At 38.6% G+C, this 23,834-nt stretch overlaps 1 protein-coding gene across 2 annotated transcripts; it reads left to right on the top strand.

The window, feature by feature from the left end:
- On the top strand, positions 1–23,818 carry Ccdc152 (coiled-coil domain containing 152). Of its 2 annotated transcripts, XM_035440584.1 has the most exons (8): positions 1–87; positions 3,444–3,549; positions 8,512–8,580; positions 12,454–12,518; positions 18,292–18,394; positions 21,574–21,701; positions 23,333–23,416; positions 23,696–23,818. In XM_035440584.1, exons 1-8 carry the CDS (start codon positions 1–3, stop codon positions 23,816–23,818), a joined length of 765 nt encoding a protein of 254 aa, XP_035296475.1. The 2 variants fall into 2 exon arrangements, with proteins under 2 accessions (XP_035296475.1, XP_035296476.1); XM_035440585.1 differs by lacking the exons at positions 12,454–12,518; positions 18,292–18,394.
- The last annotated feature ends 16 nt before the right edge of the window (positions 23,819–23,834 follow it).

Below are 23,834 nucleotides of genomic sequence, written 5' to 3'. Positions count from 1 at the left end.
ATGGATCAAAGCAATGAAGGAAGTATGAAAAAGATTAGCAATGTGAATCTTGACAAACTGATAGATGACTTCTCACAAATTGAAAAGGTATGTAGGGGGCTGGGGAGATGGCTCAGTGGTTAAGAGCACTGACAGCTCTTCCAGAGGTCCTGAGTTCAATTCCTGGCAACCACATGGTGGCTCACAACCACCTTGAATGAGATCTGGTACCCTCTGCTGGCATGCAGGCAGAAGACTGTATACATAATAAATAAATAAAATTTAAAAAAAAAAAAGAAGAAGAAGAAAAGGTATGTAAAGACACATAGCAAATGGCTGTAGAGAAACAAAAAATATTTATTTATGTCAAAGAGAGAAACTAGGAAGAAACGAAAATTCATCAAAAAAGTGAGCCAGGGCTGGAGAGATTCCTCAGTGGTTAGGAACACAAGCTGCTCTTACAGAAGACCAGAGTTCAGTTCCCAGCACCCACTTGGCTGCTCACAATTGTCTGTAACTCCAATTCCCTAAGATGCAACACTTTCCTATAGCATCTAAGGGCACCACTATACACTCATGGTACACATAGATGCAGTCAAAACACGCACACATAAAATAGAAGTGAGAAGTTTTAATTTTAAAAATATAATGGGCTGTGTCTGCATTTGATTCTGTGAGGAACTATTTCCTTAATGGAACTCCCAAATCCTAAGTTATGTTTTTTCATTGTATGGTGATGCACATAATTAATCCCAGTACTCTGGAGGCAGTGACAAGTAAATCTCAGAGTTCAAGGACAGCCTGGTATACAGAGCAAGTTCCAGGACAGTCAGGACTACGTAAAGAAACCATGTCTCAACAGGAAAAAAGTGTGAAGGCTGAAAATTCATAGGAATGCTGATTTATTGTCTCCAAATCTCAAAGAATAACATGCCAGGAATTTGAAAACACCAATAAACTTCATTTTTTCACTGTATGTTATTATAGTAAAATATATAATTTTGTTGAATAAACATACTTTCTTAATTTTTAAAAATCATGAGCTAGATTTGAATAATGAAAATGTATTTTGCGAAATCCTGTCTTGTATTTTAAAATGTAAATATTTTATTCTCTTCAATAATTTTATACACGTATACAACACAACGTTTCTTATCATATCCAACTCAAATCATACACACACATACCATGGAACACCCCCCAGTACTTCCCCTTCCCACCTTCTCATCATCATCCTTCTCCTTTACTTCCTCCTCCTCCTCCTCTTCCTCCTTTTCTTCCTCCTCCTTTACCTTCTGTCTTCCTCCTCCACCTTCTCCTCTACCACCTTCTTTTTGTCTTCTTCCTCCTCCCCTACTTCATCTTCTCCTCCTCCTCCTCCTCCTCCTCCTCCTCCTCCTCTTCCTCCTCCTCCACCTTCTTCTCCTCCTCTTTCAGTCTGGTTAGTGTTTCCTGAATGCATGAGGATCTGGGACACCCACAAGAATATGATCTACTTACCAGCAGCCACACAGACACCCCAAGAAATAACCCCCTTATACCACAATCAGTTACAAGGATCCCCTCAGCTAGAGGAAGGGCTTCACAGGCCCTTTCCCATGCCTCCTGGAATGTTGACTGGCTTAATCTTGTACAGGCCCTGCTATGAGTCCTTGAGTACAACAGCCATGTCCTGGCCAAAAGACAGCGTTTCACAACACTCTTCCTCATCCTCTGACCTTTACATTCTTTCTACCTCCTCTCCCATAATGCCCTTTCTCATTTAAATGTACTTGTACTAATATATGAAAATGTTCTTAGGGCAAGGAAACAAACAATTGTTGTATTTTTGATACAGTTAAGGGAATGTCAGAATGCCCACAAACTCCAAAATAGTTTTAATGAAAGTAAAGTAGATTCATGTTTCAATCTTCTGCCATGATGATAAATTATAATACAGGACATACATGTGTTTAGTTTTTCCCCTATTCTATCTGTTCTCTTTTTCTTCTCTTTGCCTAAAAACTTGGATTTTCTTAGTCCAGAGATTAATACAGCAATAGGGAAAAGAAATAAGTAATCTTGTGATAAAAGGAATCAGTGCCATATGTTGGGACATTAATTTAAAAATACATTATCTTATTCTCAAGTATCTTAAATAAAAATAATTGTCCCTTTTTAATTTGATACGGTATTCTGATATTTAGAATTTTGTCTCTTAAGGAGATACATAAGTGGTAATGCAGATGAAGTGATACAACGTGAGCTGCTGGAGTTAAAGGGGGGAAAGTGGATAGAGATATAGAAAACACAAGATTGACAATCATCGATATACCTAAAGAGTGCAAGGAAACTTATTACACTGTTTACAAAGATACCAAAGAGACATGTTCAAAATGCTTCTTTATTGTCTATAAAGAAAAATTATAAATAACAAAATTTTCCCTAGTAGCATCTTCAAAAATATGACTCAGAATAGCTGTAAAAAGAATGTAATAGATTTGTGATTGTGATATTGTCTTTCAGAAAATAATTCTAAGTGGAACAACTGGGTACAGAACAAAGTAAATAACATAGTATGTCATCATAAAGTCGTCTGGAAACAAAAGTTTTAAGACCAAACCTCACTGTAGTGTCCAGGCTGGACATAAACTACTGGGCTCAGGAAACCCTCCTGCATCAGCCTTCAGAGACTTATCTACCATTATGCTTGATAGATGCGTGTGATTAATGTGTAACTAAAGGTTGAATAATTGGAAGAAAAGTACTCATACTAGGTCTCATTTTCCTCTTGTTTATAACAGGCTGATTTAATATTTTACCATTCCCCACACCAGGAGTCTTTCTTCCCCCCCATCTCTCTCTCTCTCTCTCTCTCTCTCTCTCTCTCTCTCTCTCTCTCTCTCTCTCTCTCTCTCTCTCCCTCTCCCTCTCTCTCTCTGTGAGTGTGTGTGTGTGTGTGTGTGTGTGTGTGTGTGTGTGTGTGTGTGTGTGTGTGTGTGTGTTTGCTGGAACTAAAACCCAAAGGGGTCTCATAAATGTTAACATAGCACTCTATCACTGGCCTGTATCTTCAACTCTACCAAGTTTCTTTTAAAATAGAAAATAAATCAGGAAGTCATATTAATTGTAATGAGGATGTTCACTGCAGTGACTGCCATTGTGCCCTCCATGTACAACCTGCTTTATGTGCACATAGAACTTTTCAGACTATTATGTCATTGTACTCTTCTTCTTAATATAGTTTCAAGTACGTGAAAACCTAGAATGAAGGAACTTCTCTGCTACCCGAGGCTATGCATGTAAGAAAGGGAAAATCAAAGGCTCAGTACACTATAGCTTATTTGAAATTATATCCCAAATTCAGTTTCTAGATTTTCAGATATTAAATGGTTTTTGTTCTTATTTGACTTCATATTCTTAACAAAAGAATCAAAATAGTGTCATTGATTTTTGTGATAACATGTTGCCAATTTCTTCTGCAGAAAATGATAGAAATCACAGGAAAAAACAACCTTCTGGATATTCAGCTGGAGAAGAATAATAGTTTATTAAAGATAATGCAAACAAAAGAGGCCACAATAAAGGAAGGTCAGTCCTTCGCTGCCTAATGAAACACAAGTCCAATGAGGGTGGTCACTCCAGGGATTGATGTTATGCCATGTATTTGTCACCTACCTTAAGTGCATGCAGAACTGTTCAGACTGTTGTCTCATTGAACTCTGTTTTAGTATAGCTCCAAAATATTCAAAAAAAAAAAAAAACCCAGACACTACCCATGTAACAAATGGCAAATTGAAGGCTCAGTACAGGTCTATAAAACCACGAGGGGCAAAACTTGAGTTCCTACTACATGAATGTAAGGTGGGTCACCAGTATTAAGAGTTTAAAATTAAGCTATGAGCTAAGGTGATTCAGTGGGTAAAGGCACCAGTAGCCAAGCCCAGTGCCCTCGTATGATCCACAGGGTCCACACAGGAAAAAGAACATCAACTCCTCAAAATTGTCCCCTGCATACATGTCACACTTGTATACAGAGAGAGAGAGAGAGAGAGAGAGAGAGAGAGAGAGAGAGAGAGAGAGCAGTAAAATGTAGAAACACATTGTTTAAATGAAACTATGCACATATATTTCCTTTTGGGGTTTTATTTCTTTTTTTTCTTTTATTTTTTGAGATTATAATAATAATATCATTCCTCCCTTCCCTTTCTTTCCTCCAAGCCCTCCCCATATCACTGCTTGCTCTCTTTTCAAATGCATGGCCTCTTTTTTCATTAATTGTTGTTACATGACTATATTTATTCTCAAATACAACCTGCTCAGTCTGTATAATGTTATTTGTATGAATGTTTCCAGAGATGACCATTTAGCATATGCATTTTCTTGCTATGTCTACTGAGAGGTCCTAAGTATCAATGATCCAGTTCCCAGATCTTATATTCTACTACCTTTCTCTAACAAAAAGAACTGGGTGAGTGTAGGATTAGAGTTAAATTTATACTGTAAGATTGAAATATCTTGTAATGCCACAGAAAGACAATATCCAAACAGAAAAAATAGCCAAGTGTGGTACACAACTCCAGCAGTCAGGAGGCTGAAGAGGTGGGTTATGAGTTCAGTCCAACTGGGAATAATAGAAAGAGTGAGCTCTTCTCTTAAAATGTGTTTTTTTAGTGAAAGAAAAGAAAAAAATAAAGACATAATGATGAAATTTGTCAAAATAACGCAGAAACGAACTGAAAGAGCTTTCAATGACCAAAGCTGCAATGACTTCAGCAACAAAAAGAACAGTCTTGAATTATACCCATAATGCAAAACAAATAGCCTTAATCTACTGTTATAAATAAATAATAGAGGAAGAAGAAACAGATCTCCCATGTGGCAGAATTCCAAATGGCTTATGTAGATGATTTGTTCTAGATAGGTGGATCATGACTCCACTGGTTAAGTGTAGGTCCAGTAAAGAATTTCCTTTTCTGTAGGGAAGTACACACTATAACAAGGTAGATATTAAATTACATGGTGCTGATATATAATTACATTGTCACTGGGCAAATTCTATCTCTGCCACATAATCAGTGAATCAAAACAATACCATATTAACCGTATGTGGTATGATATGATGAAAATGATGCTTTACTTTTATAAACTTCCCATTTCTACAACCCCAATATAACCATGAGATAAATGTCTTGCAAATTCCCACAGAAGGACATGACAGAATACCTGACCAGTATTTCAAAGATTGTCAAGGTCATCAAAACCAAAGAAACAGAACTGTCAGAGCAGAGAAGCCTAAGACAACATGGCAAATAAATATAGGGTGGTATGGTGGAGTGCATCTTAGGACAAGCAAAAGAAGTAAACATATAGAAATGAATAAAGCATGAATTTTAATTAATAACATCAATCTTGGTTCATAAGTTGCATCAGATATACCATACTAATGTAGAGTATTGATAATAGGGTTAACTGGCCATATATAATATATATCCAGTTATATACTAGTGATAATATATAATCAGAAATTATATATCAGAAATAAATCATATAATCTTTTAATTTTTCTGTACATCTCAAATTTTACTAAATGCCAAAAATATTAAAGCACAAAAAAACTTTTTAAAGTACTTGTATTTATTATAGAAAAGCTTTACTAAGTGTGTGACACTGTGTCAAAATCATAACAGAAATTATTTTGAATTTGCTAATTGGTAGACATTTTGGAACATTTAAAATATACAATGAAAAATGAATGAAAGAATAGAAAATTCCTATATATTCTTTGGTTCTTCCAGTTTCCATATCATCAACACCTTGCATATGTTAAAGCTCCTGAGTCAATATTGAATTGATAGATATTTACTTAAAACCCAAAGTTTACTTAGTGCTTACTTCTTGTGTTATCCATTCTATGGATTTTGATAAACATGTAATGGCATGCATTTACCATTACAGTATCAAACCAGATACTAGTTTCCATGCCATAAAAGATTCCCAGTGCTCTGCATATTCGTCCTCCCTTCCCTTGATCCCTCTGGATGTCTGATCTTCATTGATCATTTTACTGTGTAGTTCTTCATTTTCCAAATCATCATATAGCTGGAATCACATAATATGCAACTTCTTCAGACTGACTTCTTTGACTTTGCATTTAAAATTCCTTCACATTTCTATGCTCAATTAAAATATATATTTTATTGTGTATTCATTCACCTATTCATTCAAATTTTAGCTGTTATGAATATGGCCGCTATAGTTATCTCTGTACAGGTTTTGGTGTCTCCTGTTGACTAAACACCAAAGAATTGGTAAATTTTGGACACGTAAGAGTGATCGAGATGGTAATAATATTAGTGTTAAAGACTAAATACTGGTAGAATCTTTTATATGCTTAAGTTAACTATCTCTCCATTACTGTAACAAAAAAAAAAAAACTGGGCTGAATCAACCCAAAAAAAGAAAAGTTTATTTAGAGCTTACAGTTTTGGAGTGTCCAGTCCATGACCATGTCACCCCACTGCTCTGGGCCTGGGGCAGCACGTGATGGCGTGACACGCAGCAGAGAAGGCCCATAAACCTTATGCCTGGATGTAAAACCAAGGAAGCGGACTGGGCCCACAATCCCATTTAAAGGCATCGATCTGTGACCTAACTTCTTGCTAGATTTTCTCTCTTCAAGCTTCTCCTACCTCCCAAGGGCTCCATGAGGTAAGAACCAAACCTTTAGCACATGAGTCATTGGGAGACATTTCAGGTTCAAGCTGTAAGCTTTGTTTTAATTCCATTTAATATTTCAAACTATTCTATGAAATATATACCAACATAAATTGATAACTAATACTAAATCCTGAATTTGCACTAAAATCATTATCGATGTACTAAATTATTAATAAATAGCTTAATAATCAAGAAAAATTTAATATGACAGCATAGTAAATTCTAGGGGAAAAGATAATACAGATTAAAGTTTGAGGAGACAATAAGAAGCTTTTATTATCAATCATTAAATGCCATTCTAGTTCATGAAGAATTCTTTATCTAGCTAATTTCTAACATGGAAAAATGTGGTGAGCCTGCCATCTTGTGTTCAAACTTTAAAAATACTTTTTAAAGTCTCCAGTACACACAGAGTAACAAGGTGATTTTCGTTTGCAGATTGCTGAGGGAACTTCAGCTACCTCATATCACTAATTGCTAGATTCCTTACAATAAATGATATTCATTACAGTAAGGACAAGTAATGACAGCACATCTCTCTTCTTATATCATCTAGCACAGTCGCATGTGTGAAGCAAGTTATCAGCTAATGTCTATCTGGGAAATATAATTTAGTCACCATTCTGTTACTGGGAAATAGCAACATGGAGAAAGGAGAATGTGATGGAGAGCTTTGTGTGAGTCAGGGTTGGGGGGAGACAGAAAAGAGAGAGCAGGAAAGAGTGAAAGGCCAAAAAAGTGGAGCCTGGTACTGGTCATGAAGCTTTGAACTTTTGCGAAATACTTTGATTTTCATCATCATAATTGAAGAAAGTATTTTGCATTATGTCTGAAGCCAGTGGTACTGGGGTTGCTGATGCAGCGTAACACTGTCTAGGGTTTTTAAGATTTTCATACTTCTGTCTTCCCCAGGACTTAGTTATGCGTACAAAGAGAACGTATTGCTCAGCCATAACAAAAGCCTCATGTTATATAAGCTCACTACTGTGACCCTCCACCTCTGAACAAACTCAATGTGGCTTGACTCTCTTTTCTTAGAAGGTGCTTCCTTGGAAGAGTTGCATGGAAACACTTTCTGTGATTAACAGATGTGTCCAGGTGTGGGTCACTTTCAGGGAAGACATCATTAAGGCACTGTAGGAAGGTCTCTACTGTGCCTTAGAAAAGTCATTACTGAGTGCTGGAGGCAGCGGCAGGCAGATCTCTGAGTTCTGGATCAGGCTGCTCTACAGAGCAGGTTCCAGGACTGCCAGGGCTACACACACACACACACACACACACACACACACACACACACACACACACACACACACACACAACTGTCTCAAAAAACTAGAGAAAAGGAGTTGATAAAGGAAGAGAAAGAAGAAAGTGGAGGAGGAAGTAGTCTCATTTGAGAAAATACCTATAGAAGACCAGGCTGTAGGCAAGCCTGTAAGGCATATGACTGATGGGAGAGGTCCCTGCCTACTATGGGTAGAGGCACCCATGGGCTGGTGGTCCTGGGTTCTATAAGAAAGCAGGTTGAGCAAGCCATGGGGAGCAAGCCATGAAGTAGCACCCCTCCATGGCCTCTGTATCAGTCCTTGCCTCCAGGTTTCATAACAACAATAGTAACAGTAACTAAGATAGAAATTGATACCAGGATAGCTCTTGCCTCCAGGTTTCATCACAGGAATAGCCCTAAGACACTGTATATTGTAATTTACCTTAAGATGTCTGGTTGCTTTATTAAAATCACATAATCTTCAGTTAAATATTATGTTGTTTCAATTCTTTCAACCAAGAAGATTCCAAGTTGATTTTCAAATAAATGTACCTTTTATGTTTTAGAATGTACTACTCTTCATACTATGATAAAAGGGCTACAACAGACTATTCAGTATCAACACAATTTGAAAGGTAAATTGGGGGAAATCATTCTTAAAAGCATGGTTGGGGAGGAAAGATAGTTCATTCAATAAATTGTTTACATGAGTACAATCCATAGAAACCATATTTAAAGGAAGGAAGAGGAGAGGGACAGAGGGAGGGAGGAAGGAAGGAAGGAAGGAAGGAAAGGAAGGAAGGAAGGAAGGAAGGGAAGGAAGGAAGGAAGGAAGGAAGGAAGGAAGGAAGGAAGGAAGGAAGGAAGGAAGGAAGGAAGGAAGAAAGGCAAAAAAGAAAGTCAGGTGTGGTGGTACCCACTTATAAACCCTATGAGCTCCCTGTGGCTCATCCAGGAGCCACCTAGCCTGACCTATTTGGCAAACTCCAGGTCACTGAGAGATGCTGCCTCAAAACACAAGGTGTATTGGTGTTTCCAAAAGAATATAATGTAGCTGTCATCCCAAATTGATGATTACTCAAAAAAATGAAACTTAGAATTACCATTTGATTCAGAAATTCCACTCCAAGGTATTTACAAAAAGAATAAAAATCAGAGACATAAAGTTTTGTACACTAGTATTCATAGCAGCATTAACCACAAAGACCAAAAGGTGGAAGTAGCCTCCTGTAGATTGGATATAAAATGTGCCCCCAAAGGTTCATGTACTAAAAACTTAGTCTCCAGCCCATAGGAGAAAGAACACTGGCGGAGGACCCTTGCCTCTTTGTTTCTCTGTCACAAACCAGCCACATGCAGTGAACAGCTATAACTTGCCATGCACTTTCACTGTGTGCTACTATATGCTCAAAGCAATGGGTATAATCATGAACTGAAACCTCACAGGACTATAAACAAAAATAAGCCTTTTCCTCTTTGTAAATCTGTATCAAAATAACAGAGCTGAGTAAATTCCAATGTTCATCAACAGATAGGTAAAGAAATGAGGTATATGCATATGAAGAAATGTTATGCATCCTTAAAATGGAATGATGCATGCTACATGAATGAACTTGGAAGCATTATGCTAAGTGAAATATGCCAGACAATAGACAGAGACTATATGATTCCACCTATACCCAATACCTAGGGTAGTAAAATTCAGAGATGGAAAATAACAAGTTGCCAGGGGCTAGGGTCAGAATAGGAGAGATTAGTGTATGATAGACACCGCATACACATTAAGAGAAGATAATAAGTTTCTGGAGATGGAAGTCAAGATAGTTACACACATTATACTTAATGCCCCTGAACTATATTCCTAGAATAGTTGAAATGGTAAGTGTTGTTGTATGTACTTCATCACAGTAAAATAGTGCCTAGACTTCAAATATAGAAAACTGAATCATAAAGAAAGCCCATTTACTATTTAAAAGATTGAAGTCCTCTGAAATATTACTTTCTAAACTCAAGAATACATTCCATTAATAATATGTAATTCAACTTGAAACCTGCCTGTGTCCCCATGACTTTAAAATTCCATACAATAGAGGGGAAACAGAAAGTTTATCTGGAGTCTTTCCTTTGCTAAAGGAAATATTGATTTGTTTTGGTTGAAAATAGTTTCCTATTTTTAGTATGTTTTTTGTTTAGGGAAAACAAGTAGTGTGTGTGTGTGTGTGTGTGTGTGTGTGTGTGTGTGTGTGTGTGTGTGTTTGTGGTGTTGTAGTATTGTGTGGTGTGTGTGGTGTTGTAGTATGTGGGGGTGTTGTATGTGTGTATAGTCTGTGTGTGTGGTGTTGTAGTGTGGGGGGGTTGTAGTATGTGTGTATAGTGTGTGTGTGTGGTATTGTGTGTGTAGGGGGGTTGTAATATGTGTGTAGTGGGAGTGTTGTAGTGTGTGTGTGTGTGTGGTATTGTGTGTGTAGGGGGGTTGTAATATGTGTGTAGTGGGGGTGTTGTAGTGTGTGTGTGTGGTGTTATAGTATGTGTGTGTAGTATTGTGGGGGTGTTGTGTGGGGGGTGTTGTAGTATGTGTGTGTAGTATGTGTGTGTGGTGTTGTGGTGTGGGGGGTGTTGTAGTATGTGTGTATAGTGTGTGTTTGTGTGTGTGTGTGTGTGTGTGTGTGTGTGTGTGTGTGTGTGTATACATTCTGTTGGTTTTGTTTTGATGACCCAGTGAGCTACAGTAGAGTGTGTGTGTGTGTGTGTGTGTGTGTGTGTGTGTGTGTGTGTGTGTACATTTTGATGACCCAGTGAGCTACAGTAGAGTTTCTTATAAGAGCATGGGAGAGGGGTTCTCTACAGGAACATAGGCAACTTACCAGTGGCTATACCACTGAGGAAAATGTCACCCTCTCCTACAGCAACTATTAATTGTCTGTAAATGTTCAGGAAGAGTTGGAGCCTCTTGAGCCCACTTCCAGTCCTGGACAGGATTATAATGGGGCCAGCCTTGTTCGGGTAATTGAGGCTGCTGTGAACTGAAGAGTGCAGCAGTCATGCTATAGTAGCATGCATCACAAGCCATTTCACTACTTCATTGTTCAATATTCTTTGACGATTCTCTGTAGTATATTAAAACTTCCTAGTCATTCTTACAGATATGTCCTCCTAGACACTGTAGTTTGAATTTGTACAGCACCTCTTTCTCACTCTTTATACTTCACCAGGTTTCCTATTCTGAAATCATAGCTTTTCTTCCTTTACTTTTTAAATATTTTTGTTGGATTTATTTATTTATGTGGGAGGTGGTGCACATGTCGAACGGTTCTCATGTGGAAGTAAGAGGACCACATGGGGAAGTCAGTTCTCTCCGTCCGCCCTGGGAGTCCCAAGATTGAACTCCAGTCTTTAGGTGTAGTGATATTTTGTTTATACTATAATAAATAAAGCTTACCTGAAGATCAGAGTGCAGAGCTAAGCCACTAGTTAGCCACAGAGGTCAGGCTGTGATGACATACACCTTTGACCCCAGCACTCAGGAGACAGGCAAACATATTTCTGTGAGTTCAAGGCCACCCTGGGTACACAAGATTGACCCAATCTAAAAGAGAAACAGAGCTCACACAAAGGTGATCCCATCACTTCGATCACATGCCTTTAATCCCAGCACTAGGGAGTTGGAGACAGGAGTGATATAGCTGGGCAGAGAGAGAAATATAAGGCAGGAAGAGACGGGCCCAGAGCAATCTGAGGATTCAGTCTGAGATGCAGTCTGAGGACAGGATCACCCCTTTGGTCTGAGTATTGATAGAGGTAAGAATTCTAGTGGCTGGCCACTCTGCTTCTCTGATCCTTCAGCTTTCAACTCCTGATAGCTAACTCCATGTTTTTATTACTAAGGACAATTAGAATTTGTGCTTACAATTAGGCTTAGAAGTAGGAGCCTTTACCAAGTGGCAGCCCATACTCTTACTTACTTACTTTCTTGGCACGTCTCATTCTGCAGCCTAAACTGGCATGGAACTTATTATTTAGCCCAGACTGGTCCAGAATTTGCAGTAATCCTTCTACCTTAGTCTCGCAAGGGCTAGAATTACAATGGCAAGCCATCACACTGGCTTCTGAAATTGTTTCCCTCAAGCTCGTCCTTTGCTGCACATTTCTCTATGTCTGGAATGCCCTTCCTTAATGCAGAACAAGCCTTACCTCTAAAATCTCAGCTCAGGGTAGCTGCTTCTTCCCCAAACCCTTAGACAACGTCAAGATGACCCAGGTTTACCCCACACATGTTCTCAGAGTGTCTCAAACACAAGTTTATCTGATAAAGCTACTGCATCTGCCACACCACTAGACTTTAATTTCAGTGAAAAGCAGTAACTTCTTGTGTTTCTGCATTCCCAGTGTCTAACAGTGGGCATATACTTATTGAGCACATGCATGAACAGAAATGTAAATGTTACAGATAATTCCACATTAATTTTAAGTGCTATTTAGTAATATGTTCCTTGGTTATTTGTGCATAGATGAAAATGAACAACTAAAAAGAAATGTTGAATTTATGAAAGAGAAGTTAAAATCACATGAGCAGGTGAGTTTATATTCTATTATATTCAATTAGACCCTTGAAAAGCATTTGTTCATTCAAATAAGAAAGTTGTTTTAATTAACATCATCAAAAATTATGTAAATGTAGTACATATATGTTATATATGTAAAATCTTTAATAAATGAATGGTAAGTTTTGCAACTCTTAGCCATTTTACAAAGCATAATATACTAATATCACTTATGCACTGTTTCTTTCTACTAAGAAAAGATAGAATTATTTTACTTCATAGTTTTCATTTGTGCTAATGGACTAAAGTATATTCTGTTGTTTAATATTTTTAATTCTTTTACTATAAAAGAAATTCGTCTGTATCTTTTGTGATTTGGGTAATCATCACACCATCCAAATACTGGGGAGACTTTATGTAGAGCACATATTAGTTCCTCCCAGTGGTCATTGTACTCTGCTACATTTATTTCCATCCCTCAGGAACAGGGTAGTGATAGCAACTGCAGAACATATACCACAGTGCCTCAAAATGCTAATTCCTACTCCCTGCCCTTTGAGGTGTTCATTGGACAACTCCTTAAGTTGAATCTGCACAGTCTTAGCTTGAAGGATCTTCTTGTAATTTGATGAGTTCCTGTGTGACAAACTCTTAAGGAAATGCTGCTTGTTCAAGCACCCAACCCGGGACTTCTGTTTGAGTAATACTTACCACAAAAAAAAAAAAGCATTCTGCCTTACTTTGGGGGACTTAGACTTTCAGTTAAGTATCTCCAGGATACTTTTCTCCCCACCCTTTTCTCTGCTTTTCTTTCCCTTTAACTCTTCCTTAAGTCTTCCCTGCTCCTTTCCAGATCTTCACTGCAGAGCTCCACAGTACACGATGAGTCAGTTTGTACTCCCAGTACAAAAACAGAGAAAATTTTACCCTTTTTCCCTTCTAAAACTTCAAGCCTAACAGTTTTTCTCCACATATATGTAACAGTTTCAATGGGATGAAAAGTTTATGCTTTATACACCACAATCCATTTTAATTTCTTAAACAGCTTTTGTCCAAAGTATACTTCTTAAATGGCCTCAATACAATGAGAATTTACTAATACAGACCCTCCTGCTAAACCCAAAGCTCATGGAGAACCACTTCTTAGGAGAAAACATGGAAGATGCTTAATAGAATCCTTGCTAGATAATTCTGTACATTGCACATAGAAAATGCATACGTTTCATAAAATAAGAACACAGCAAGAAGCTATCCATTAAAATTTAAAGTTCCCAGAAATTAAGATCTCCCCCTTCCCAGCCGAATTAGAGCCTACCTCAGCCCACATGTATGAGCTCTTACGCCCAAAAGCTGGAGTGAAATTCTGAATTTTATCAAATTGATGCACACCTTCTACTTAGTGTAGCATCTGCAGGTGACACAGTCAGACAGAAAGGTACATAGAGTTTTCTCATATGCTTCTTAGAGCAGCAGTGACTTACTCATCTTGTGTAGTTTATAGAGAACATTCTATTGTCTCTTCTAGTTTCCCATCTAGAAACCTAGATACACACAAATGGGTAATATGGCCAGGTTGAGGTTCTCCCTGCATTGACTCTGCCCAGTTTTAATCACATCTAAAAATCTTATAGGTTTGGCCAGTCCTGAAACTTACCTGGCAGGATAAATAGCACAAATGGCAGTCCAGACCATGTCCCTTTAAACGAGTTGTCCTGGTTATTTGTCCCGTTGCTGTGACAAAAGACACTAACAAAAGGAACTTAATGAGGAAAGGATTTATTCTGACTCACAGATCAAAAATGCACTACATCATAGTGGAAAAGTCAGGAGCAGGAGCTAGAAGCAGCTGGTCATATCATCCACAGCCAATACACAGAAAGGGATGAAAAAGGGGTTTGTTTGGTTATTCAACTTTTTATAGACCAGAATACACATGCACGTGCACACATTAACAAACACACACAATTAAAACAAGTCTTCCCATATCAATTAACATAGCCAATATACTCCCTAATAGGCATACCCTGGTCTCTGGCCCAGGTAAATCTAGGTTCTGTCAAGTTGACAACACTAACCATCATCTATCACACTAATTAATATTTAAATATAGACACACAAGCCAGTACATTTATTTTACCTCCTCAATACTACTGAATATCTAGGAATAGCTATAAACCTTTTGTCAAAAAAAATGCTTACAAACACATGCACACATACACACACATGGTTTTACACAAAAATCTCAGCTGAAATTCCAAGTTATATTGCAGAATCTTAGTAATAAAAAAACAACATGGTATTAGCACAAAACAAATATGTGGCTCAATAAACTAGAATAAAGAGCCCAAGTATAGACCCAGATCCACAACCACACAACTACAGCCACCTGATTATTTACAAGGATGACAAAAATAGATACTGGAGAAATGACAATTTCTTCAACAAATGGTACCTAGAAAACTGGCTATCCAGAAACAAAAGAATGGAACTAAGTACCTTTCTCAACCTGCACAAGAATCAACTCCAGGGGCCTCTTGTAGTGGATCTGTACTTATCCCTAACATAGGAATGGACTTTGGGAGCCCATCCCACATGGAGGGATACTCCTTGAGCTAGACACAAGGGGGTTGGCCTAGGCCCTATCCCAAAGACTATGACAGACTTTGAAGACCCCCCTATGGAAGGCCTCATGCCCTGGGGAGCAGAAAGGGTATGGGATAGGTAGGGTGTTAGTTGAGGGAGGCAGGGGAGGAAAGGAGGGAGAGGGACCTGGCATTGACATGTAAGATAATTTTCTTCCCAATAAAAAGAGAAAACAAGAAAAAAAAAAAAACAAATCAACTCCAAATGGACTGAAGGCTTAGTGTGAAATATGAAATCCTAAAGCTGTTAGAAGAAAAGCTTGGGCAAACACTTCAAGATAGAGCGTAGGTAAGAACTTTTTCAATGGCTACTCCAGGAAATAATGCCAACAGCAGATAAATGGGACCTCATGGGGTTAGTCTTTTGTACAGCTAACAGTTGAGTAAAGAAAGACCCTACAAAATGGAAGAAAACCTTTGCTACCTGTACAGCAGAAAGGATTAATACCTAAAATACACAAAGACCTGTAAGCAAGCCCCAATAAACTCTTTCTTCTATCAGTTGCCTCAGTTATGGTGTCACTTCACAGCATTAGAAAATGTATCTAAGGGCATGGACAAGAAGAAACCCCTATATATTGCTAGTGGAAGTATAAACTAGTCCAGCCACCATGGAAGTCAGTATGCAGGTTTCTCAAGAATCTAAAATACATCTATGTATATAAACTATAATAAAACTATGACCCTGCCACACCATTCCTGGATATTTACCAGAAGGGTTCCAGATCAGCATAACACAGAATTACTTGTACATCAGTATTTATTGCAGCACTGTTCACAATAGCTAAGTTATAGAGCTAAATGTCAACAGTAAAGTAATGGATAAAAATGAACCATTAATAAATGGGACTTCGTGAAACTGAAAAGTTTCAGTAAGGCAAAGGTTAGCATCAAAAGGACAAAATGGCAGCCTACAAATGGGAAAAGATCTTCACCAATCTCACATCTGACAGAGAGTTCATTTCCAAAATACATAAAGAACTCAAGAAACTAGACATCAACAAACCAAATAACCAAATTTAAAACTGAGGTACAGGAGGGGATTCCAGCAACAGCTCGGCCCCACACCAGGCAGAAGGGCACTCTTGTGGTGAACAAATATATGGTGTGGTATGGAAGAGAGAGAGAGACAGATGGTTCACAACCTGTAAACAAAGGCATATTTGAAGAGGTGAAAGAGGTGACGAGTGAGCTGAGGTGGGTGCTTAACTATCACCCAGGGCCATGGTGAAATCTGGGCCTGGGCCTTTGGGACCCATGTCTGGGTTCATGGCTCTGATGAATCCCTATTGATGTCGATGGCTCCTGAGAGGACAGGGCTTTACAGAGTTGGCCCAGCCCCTCACTGACTGGAGAACTGGTCCTGCCACTCACTGGCTGAAGCACTCAGGAGAGAGGGTCCTGTACCTCATCTGGCAGCACTATAGGAAAAAAAAGTCAATGAAATGATTTCTAATGATACTCAGCTGTACTCCTAGATTGGTGTCCAGCCCAATTGTCATCAGAGAGGGACTTCACCCAGAAAATGATGGAAACAGATGCATAGACCCACAGCCAAACATTAGTCAGAGCTCAGGGAATCCTGTAGAAGTAGGGGAGGATGGAATATGGAAGGCAGAGGGGCCAAGGACACCAAAGGAAAACACACAGAGTCAGCAGACCTGGACTCATGGGAGCTTCAGAGACTGAACCACCAACCAGAAAACTTGCATGGGACTGACCTGGACCCTCTGCACAGGTGTTGCTGCTGTGTGGATTGGTCTTCCTGTGGGACTCTTGGCAGAGGGAACAGGGACTGTCTTTGCTGCCTCCTCTTGGGACAGTTTTCTTCTGCTGGGTTACCCTGTCGAGCCTTAATAGGAAGAGAAGTGCCTAGTCTCACTGCAACTTAATATACCATGGCTGGTTGGTATACATGGAAGGCCTGCACTTTTCTGAAGGGAAGGGAGAGGAAGTAGATGGTGGCAAGTGGTGGCAAGGGGACTGGGAGGAGAGGAGGGAGGGAGGAGAAACTGTGATCAGGCTGGGAAAAAATAATTTATTAATAAGAAAGTGAGAAACAAAAGAAAATGTATCTATATACAATGATATTTTTTCAGCCATAATGAAAAATGTAGTTAGGTTGTTTGTAGGGAAATAGATGCAACTGGAGATAATCAAATTATAAAAATTAAGCCAGTCTTATAAAGACAAATATCATTATGTTTTTTATTTGTGATTCTAGATTTTATATAGATACATAAAATCATGCACACATATTTGACATGCAGGTAGAAGCAAAATGTTAATGGAACAAAGGAGAAATGAGCAAAATGAGGCTAAGGGACAGGGGGAAATATACACACTGTGTGTGAGAGAGAGGGGGGAGGGAGAGAGAGGGAGAGAAAGAGAAATAGAGACAGATGAACAAAGTACAATGTACAATGCAGAGGAAAAGGAGTCTCAAGGAAGTGGGGAGGAGGAAGAAGAAAAGGTAATAGGCAGTGTCTCAATTATTTTTCTTATTACTGCAGCTAAATACCTGACAAGAAACACTTAAAAGGAGGAGAGGGAGGCTTTCTTTAGGGTTACAATTTAAAGGCACACACCTGATCACAGCAGAGAAAGAACAGCTGAAGAAGCCAGGCAGCTGGCCACGGATCAGCCATTGTCAGGAAGCAGATTTTGAGCAGAAAATAGAGACAGACTGTCAATCTCAAGGCTTATCTCCATGATAAGACTTTACAGATTGTGTAAATGCCTCCTAATGGTTCCACAATCTCTGAAAACAGTGTCACCATCTGGTGACCAGGTATCCAGACACATGAGCCTGTGAGGATAGTCCACATTCCAACTACAACAGAGAGGAAGCAAAACAAAATACAGCAAATTCTCTGAAAGAATCGAGATGTCTCTAACAGAAGTGGGACTATTTTGAAAGAGGGAAAGGAACAGCTGAGGAAGAGGACAGGAAATAGGTGTATATATATGAGCAAGGTAAAGTGACATATATGTGTGAATAATAAAACTTGTTATTTTGTGTGTGCCTACTAATAAGTTAATTGAAAATAAAAAGCATTGGATATGGTTGCATGTCAAAATTAATATAAACTGGGAAATTAACTTTTTTAATTATCAAAAATTATAACTAATAAATTTAAAGTGAATATATTTTCATTTCTAGGAATATAAGAATAGTATTGCCAAACTTATAAGTGAAATGAAAATCAAAGAGGAGGGACATAAAATCGAAATGAGCAAACTTTTTCAGGATATGCAGAAAAAAGGTAACTTTAAATTTTAATTTATTGGGTTCTGACATATTTTGAAGCAATTTAAAGGTGCATATTATTTTCCCAATAATAGTACTCTTGAATGAACACTGCCTTGATGCATTTTAAGTTTTGTATATTTTTAATTTGAATTAGCAACAAGATTATTTTACATGTCAATCCCAGTTCCCTCTGCCTCCCCTCCTCCCCTACCACCTCACCCCCAACTAAAACCCTACCTATCACATATTCTTTCTGCTCCCCAGGGAGTGTGAGACCTTCCATAGGGGGTCATCAGAGTCTATCACTTGCTTTGGGATAGGGCCTAGGCCAACCCCCATGTGTCTGGCTCAGGGAGTAACCCTCTATGTGGAATGGGCTCCCAAAGTCCACACCTATGGTAGGGATAAGTACTGAACTACTACAGGAGGTCCCGCAGATTTCCAAGGTCTTCTCACTGAAACCCATGTTCCTGGGGTCTGCATCAGTCCCATGCTGGTATCCCAGCTATCAGTCTGGGGACCAAGAGCTCCCTGTTGTTCAGGTCAGCTGTTTCTGTGGGTTTCACCAGCCTGGTCTGGACCCCTTTGCTCATCACTCATCCTTCTCTGCAACGGGATTCCAGTTCAGTTCAGTGATTAGTTGTGGTTGTCTGCTTCTACTTCCACCAGCTGCTGGATGAAGGCTATAGGATGGCATATAAGTCAGTCATCAATCTCATTATCAGAGGAGGGAATTTAAGGTAGCCTCTCCTCTGTTGCTTAGATTGTTAGCTGGTGTCATCTTTATAGATCTCCAGACCTTTCCCTAGTGCCTGATTTCTTTGTAAACCTAAAATGTCTCCCTCTATTATGGTATCTCCTTTCTTGTTTTTTTCTATTCTTCCCCCCACTCAACCTTTCTGCTCCCTCATTTCCTCCTCACCCCTCCTCTTCTCTCCTTCTCATTCTCCTAGCTCTCTCCCCCCTCCTCCCATGCTCCCAATTTGCTCAGGAGATTAAGTGTTGTATATTTATGCAGCATAAATATACCAGTATCATTCATGTCTGTGCTCAACTTTGCCTAATGTGAACCAGCATCTTTATATAATTATATATGATTATATAATTAATATAAAAGGTTTGAATAAGTTTTTAATTATCTCCTTACTATATTGAATATAATTTCACTAATTTTCTTTAGAAAAACTGGTCTCATTGAATATATGTTTATATGCATGTGAATTGGCTTATTATGAAGTCATACTTAATGACCTTGTCTTTATGAACATCATATATAAAAATTAACTTGAAGCCAGGCCTGTACACCTGTAATCCAAGCACTTGAGGCTGAGGTAGGAGACATAAAACTATTGCAAGCTCTCTGCACTATATATCTATCCACAACAAAATGAGCAAAATATTTCAAAAGGGGCTGGAGAGATGGCTCAGTGGCTAAGAGCACTGGCTGCTCTTCCAGAGGACCCAGGTTCAATTCCCAGCATCCACATGGCAGCTCACAACTCTCTGTAACTCCAGTTCCAAGGGATCTGACACCTTCACACCAATGCACATAAAAAAATAAAATAAAAATTTTTTAAAGATACAAAAAACTTTTGAATAAAATTTACCCCTCCCAAAAAATGTACAGGAAGAAAATAAGCATATGAGAAGATGTTTGTAATTTTGCAATATCCTCACTTGCATTCATGCCTCCAAAGCCAGTACCATGTGGATGACACCACTAACTTTATCTTCTGGCTTAGGACAGACTCTCACCCCCTTCAATCACATTTGCAGCAGCTTCTTTTAATAAGATTTTTATATGTACCTATGTTTTGCCTACATATAGGTCTGTGCAGTAGATATGTGCATTCCCCATACAAGATCATGTCAGATCCTCTGGAACTGGAGTTGGAGATGTTTATTAGCTGTTTATGTGGTGCTAGGAACTGAACCCAGGTCCTATACCAGAGCAACAAATACTCTTAACTGGTGAATCATCTCTCCAGCCCCTGTAGCTTTTTTTTTTAATTCATTTTCTCTCTAGGAGCAGAAACACTATGCCACACCTTGTCTAAAATACATTTTATAAACTACATTTTATAAACTGCACAATTTCTAAAATATGGCTTATTAATAAAATTCACTTTCTTAAAAATCATTTACTTAGTAAATGTAAGCATGTTTTGCTTTCAGAGGTTCAGTCCATTATCTTTATAGTGGAGAGCATGGCACAGACAGGCAGGTGCTGGAGCAGTAGCTAAGAGTTATCCTTTGGCAGAGAAAGAGATACTGGGCTTGACATGGGCTTTTGAAACCACCACACTTTCAATGAATGTTCTTTGCACAGTCTAGGGTACTACATGCATACAGATAATAAGCTATGAAGCTAGGTTTCCCATTAAAACCACAATTTAAAATGATCACTGGGTAGTGGGCCCATTTTGTACTGTTTGTTTCTTTCTCCTGAGATGGAGCCAGCATTTCTCTCAACAGTTCTCATTTGTTATAACATCTATATCTAGCAAATGGCTTTTTATGTGAGGCTCTGCCTTAAAAGTAACATCATGAGAAAGGCGCCTGCCATCTTATACTCATTCCCCCAGATTTGGTTAGCAATTCTCTCACCTTTTGGATGTGAAATGCCCTGTACAGGCTAATGTTTGCACACTCATCCCCAGGTGGTGCTCTTTAGGGAGATTTAGGAGGAGAGCTGACCTAGGAAAGCGTGTCACTGTGGTGGTAAACCTTGTGCTTTACATCCCAGCCTCATTTCTTATTTGTCTGCTTCCTGGTCCACTGAGATCAAGCAGCCACTGCAGGCTCCCAGCACTACAGAGCTACTCATGGCATGTCTTCTTCACATGGTGGCTTCACACTGTGAGCCAAAACAAACCTAAGTTGCTTCTTACTGGGTATTTTTGTTTCAGTGATGGGAAAAGCAACCAATATAGTTTCCTCCTAAGTTGTCAGCTCTTTGCCATGCTCCTCCTGCATCATTTTTTGTAATCACAGTTGTAATTAATATCTGTCTCCTAGCCCAAAGCAGAAATTCAGTGAAAACAGAGAATACATGTATCCTGTATGAAGTGTTTAGTATAATGTCTGGTACACAAGTGATCAAAAAAATATGCTGAATTAGCAGATGAAAAAAAATAAATGTAAGCACATAACTTTGAACTATTAAATGAATGAATTTTTTGTTTTACTTAGTTGAGTTAAAAGAAGAAAAGCACCAAGAACTAATGGCAAAGAAGGAGATGGAAATATCAGAGTTAAATACAAAGTTCAGAACTCAAGAGAAGGAAAAACAAAATGAAATCCTCAGACTACGTCTAGAAGTAAGTGCTTACAGGTCTGCTAAACAGAAACATGTTAGTCTAAACCATGCTTTGTTTCTTATTGCAATGACATAGACTTCTGGACTAGATAGAAGCCTCTGAAAAGACCATACATTCCCATTCTTCAGCAAAAGCAATGAACGCTCTGTCAGCAAGCTACTGCCATATGCTTCCAGCACTTGATGTAGAGAAGGCCTAGCTTCCAGGAAGGATAGCACCTCCTCTGAGAATAAGGACAGTACTCAGGAGTTATCTGATTTTACCGTCTAGTCTACACTAGAGGCATACAACCACCATTCCAGCATGGGAAGAGTACAACAGGTCCTGGTATTTCTCCTGGAAGAAATCAGGGAACCCTTCTGTTTTATATGGGATGCAAACAGACAAATTTCTCTATATTTCTATGAAAATTTATATTCTAGAGACAAAATTCCTTTAAAACATTTGTAAATGTACTTTAAATAGGTGTATCTCATAAACTTTGTATTTCCTTTTTTCTAAACCTCTTTTTCCATTATTATGCCATGGTTTCCATACATCTCTATGTTGACTTTACATAATGCAAAAACTCACAGGTCTTAATTAAATATTTTACTATTTATTTTCCAGGAACTTTGCTATGCCTAGGGTGCTTGATGGGGTCTGTAGATAACATTGTGGGGCAGAAAGGGGGTTACGCTACTTCAAAGGGATTTTACTGTTGCTATGGCTACTGTTCTTGCTGTCACTGTTCTGCTGTATAGCTGCTGATGGTGCCACCTCTGCCTTCTAGCCAAGTATATCCAGAGAGGGCTGGGTGGCCAACTGAAATGCAGCAGGCCATAGTTCAAGTTGCACCACCAACTTATCATCTGCCAGTTAGGAATTTGCATTTTACTTGCTATTCTTCCTAGTGTTGCTAGTCTAGTCTGATTATACTGATGACTAGTATTCAGATGTCTTTGTCTATCTTCATTATAACTCTGCAGCTCTCTCCACAAACCAGAATGCAATCTCACGGAAAGCTTACTCTAGCTTTTGGAGAGGCTGCACTAAGGTAAATATAAAAGGAAGAATTAGAGTGGATTGTGGTGCTTTTAAAAAACGGCGTGCAAGAATAGGCTATCATAATCTTTTAATTTGACTCAGTTTAATTCGACTTTTAAAAAGCCTAAATTGACTAAATCACATCCAATTTCTAATATTTGGCTTCAAAGTTTGAAGGATATATGGGTTTTTCTCCTAAGAATGTGGATTACACTGCTTTTCTTGATAAAAGTACACAATGGTAATGTGAAACACTTTCTAGTTCAGTGGTCAAGAATATGCCTCACATGGCAGTGTGGGGAGAGAAGCAATGGTATCTTGAGAAAAAGTACCGTGCTACCTATAGAGGTAATGCCCAGGCTTCTGGCTCTTTTTTAAAGCCCATAAAGCAATTTTAACCCACCATTCCACTGACTCTTGTTTGGATGTTCGTTGTTCTTTTTTTCAAATTGTTTCATAAAGGAATTTCTGTCTATTATATAGATTGTGTTCAATTACAAAATATATAGTGGAGGATTTTGTTGGTATACTTTTTCTATAGAAACATTGTTTCTAATATTGAACTACAACAGCCCTAATAACTTTCTCCTTTTGATTGGGTTCAGTTTGACACCAAACTAGCAAGAGTTCAGACTAAATCCAAGTCGTATCCGGATGCTACTATTTTGCCGCAGAGTATCTACAGAAGGGTATGTGCATTTTGTCTCATAACTATAACTCCAGTAAATTAGTTGCCTAGTGTGTTCCTAGAAACATTTCCTGGTAGTTATTTTAAGTATATTAAATTATTTTTATAGCCTTATACAAGTTTTTCCCTTTCAATCACACAACAGTGAAGCTGCCAGCCTTTCAAAGTAAGGTAGCTTTTAGATGTAAGCCTGAAGTGTGTTTTGATTATTGTTTTGTTGTTTCTTATATTTAATCTTACTTCTACATTGCAATGGCAACCTTTCTTCTGCTTCGTTTAGAAGCTTCAGTATCTTCAAGAGGAAAAGAGCAAGGAGATTGCCAGTCTCCAGAACACCATCCGAGACCTGGAACAGCGCCTCGCAGCAGTCAAAGACTCCCGCCTCACACGGAGACGGTTTTGAACAGAGTACTTTATGC

Source organism: Cricetulus griseus, chromosome 2, assembly GCF_003668045.3.
Source record: "Cricetulus griseus strain 17A/GY chromosome 2, alternate assembly CriGri-PICRH-1.0, whole genome shotgun sequence".
Taxonomy (NCBI): Eukaryota; Metazoa; Chordata; class Mammalia; order Rodentia; family Cricetidae; genus Cricetulus; species Cricetulus griseus.
This window is presented reverse-complemented; position numbering and strand designations above follow the sequence as displayed.

Bases quoted from the DNA above. Each gene is read 5' to 3' on its own strand.
- Ccdc152 (XM_035440584.1), top strand. From the start codon at position 1: ATGGATCAAAGCAATGAAGGAAGTATGAAAAAGATTAGCAATGTGAAT. The intron at 8,581-12,453 runs GTAAATTGGGGG...ATTTGTGCATAG, and splicing joins GTATCAACACAATTTGAAAG to ATGAAAATGAACAACTAAAA. The intron at 21,702-23,332 runs GTAAGTGCTTAC...GATTGGGTTCAG, and splicing joins TCCTCAGACTACGTCTAGAA to TTTGACACCAAACTAGCAAG.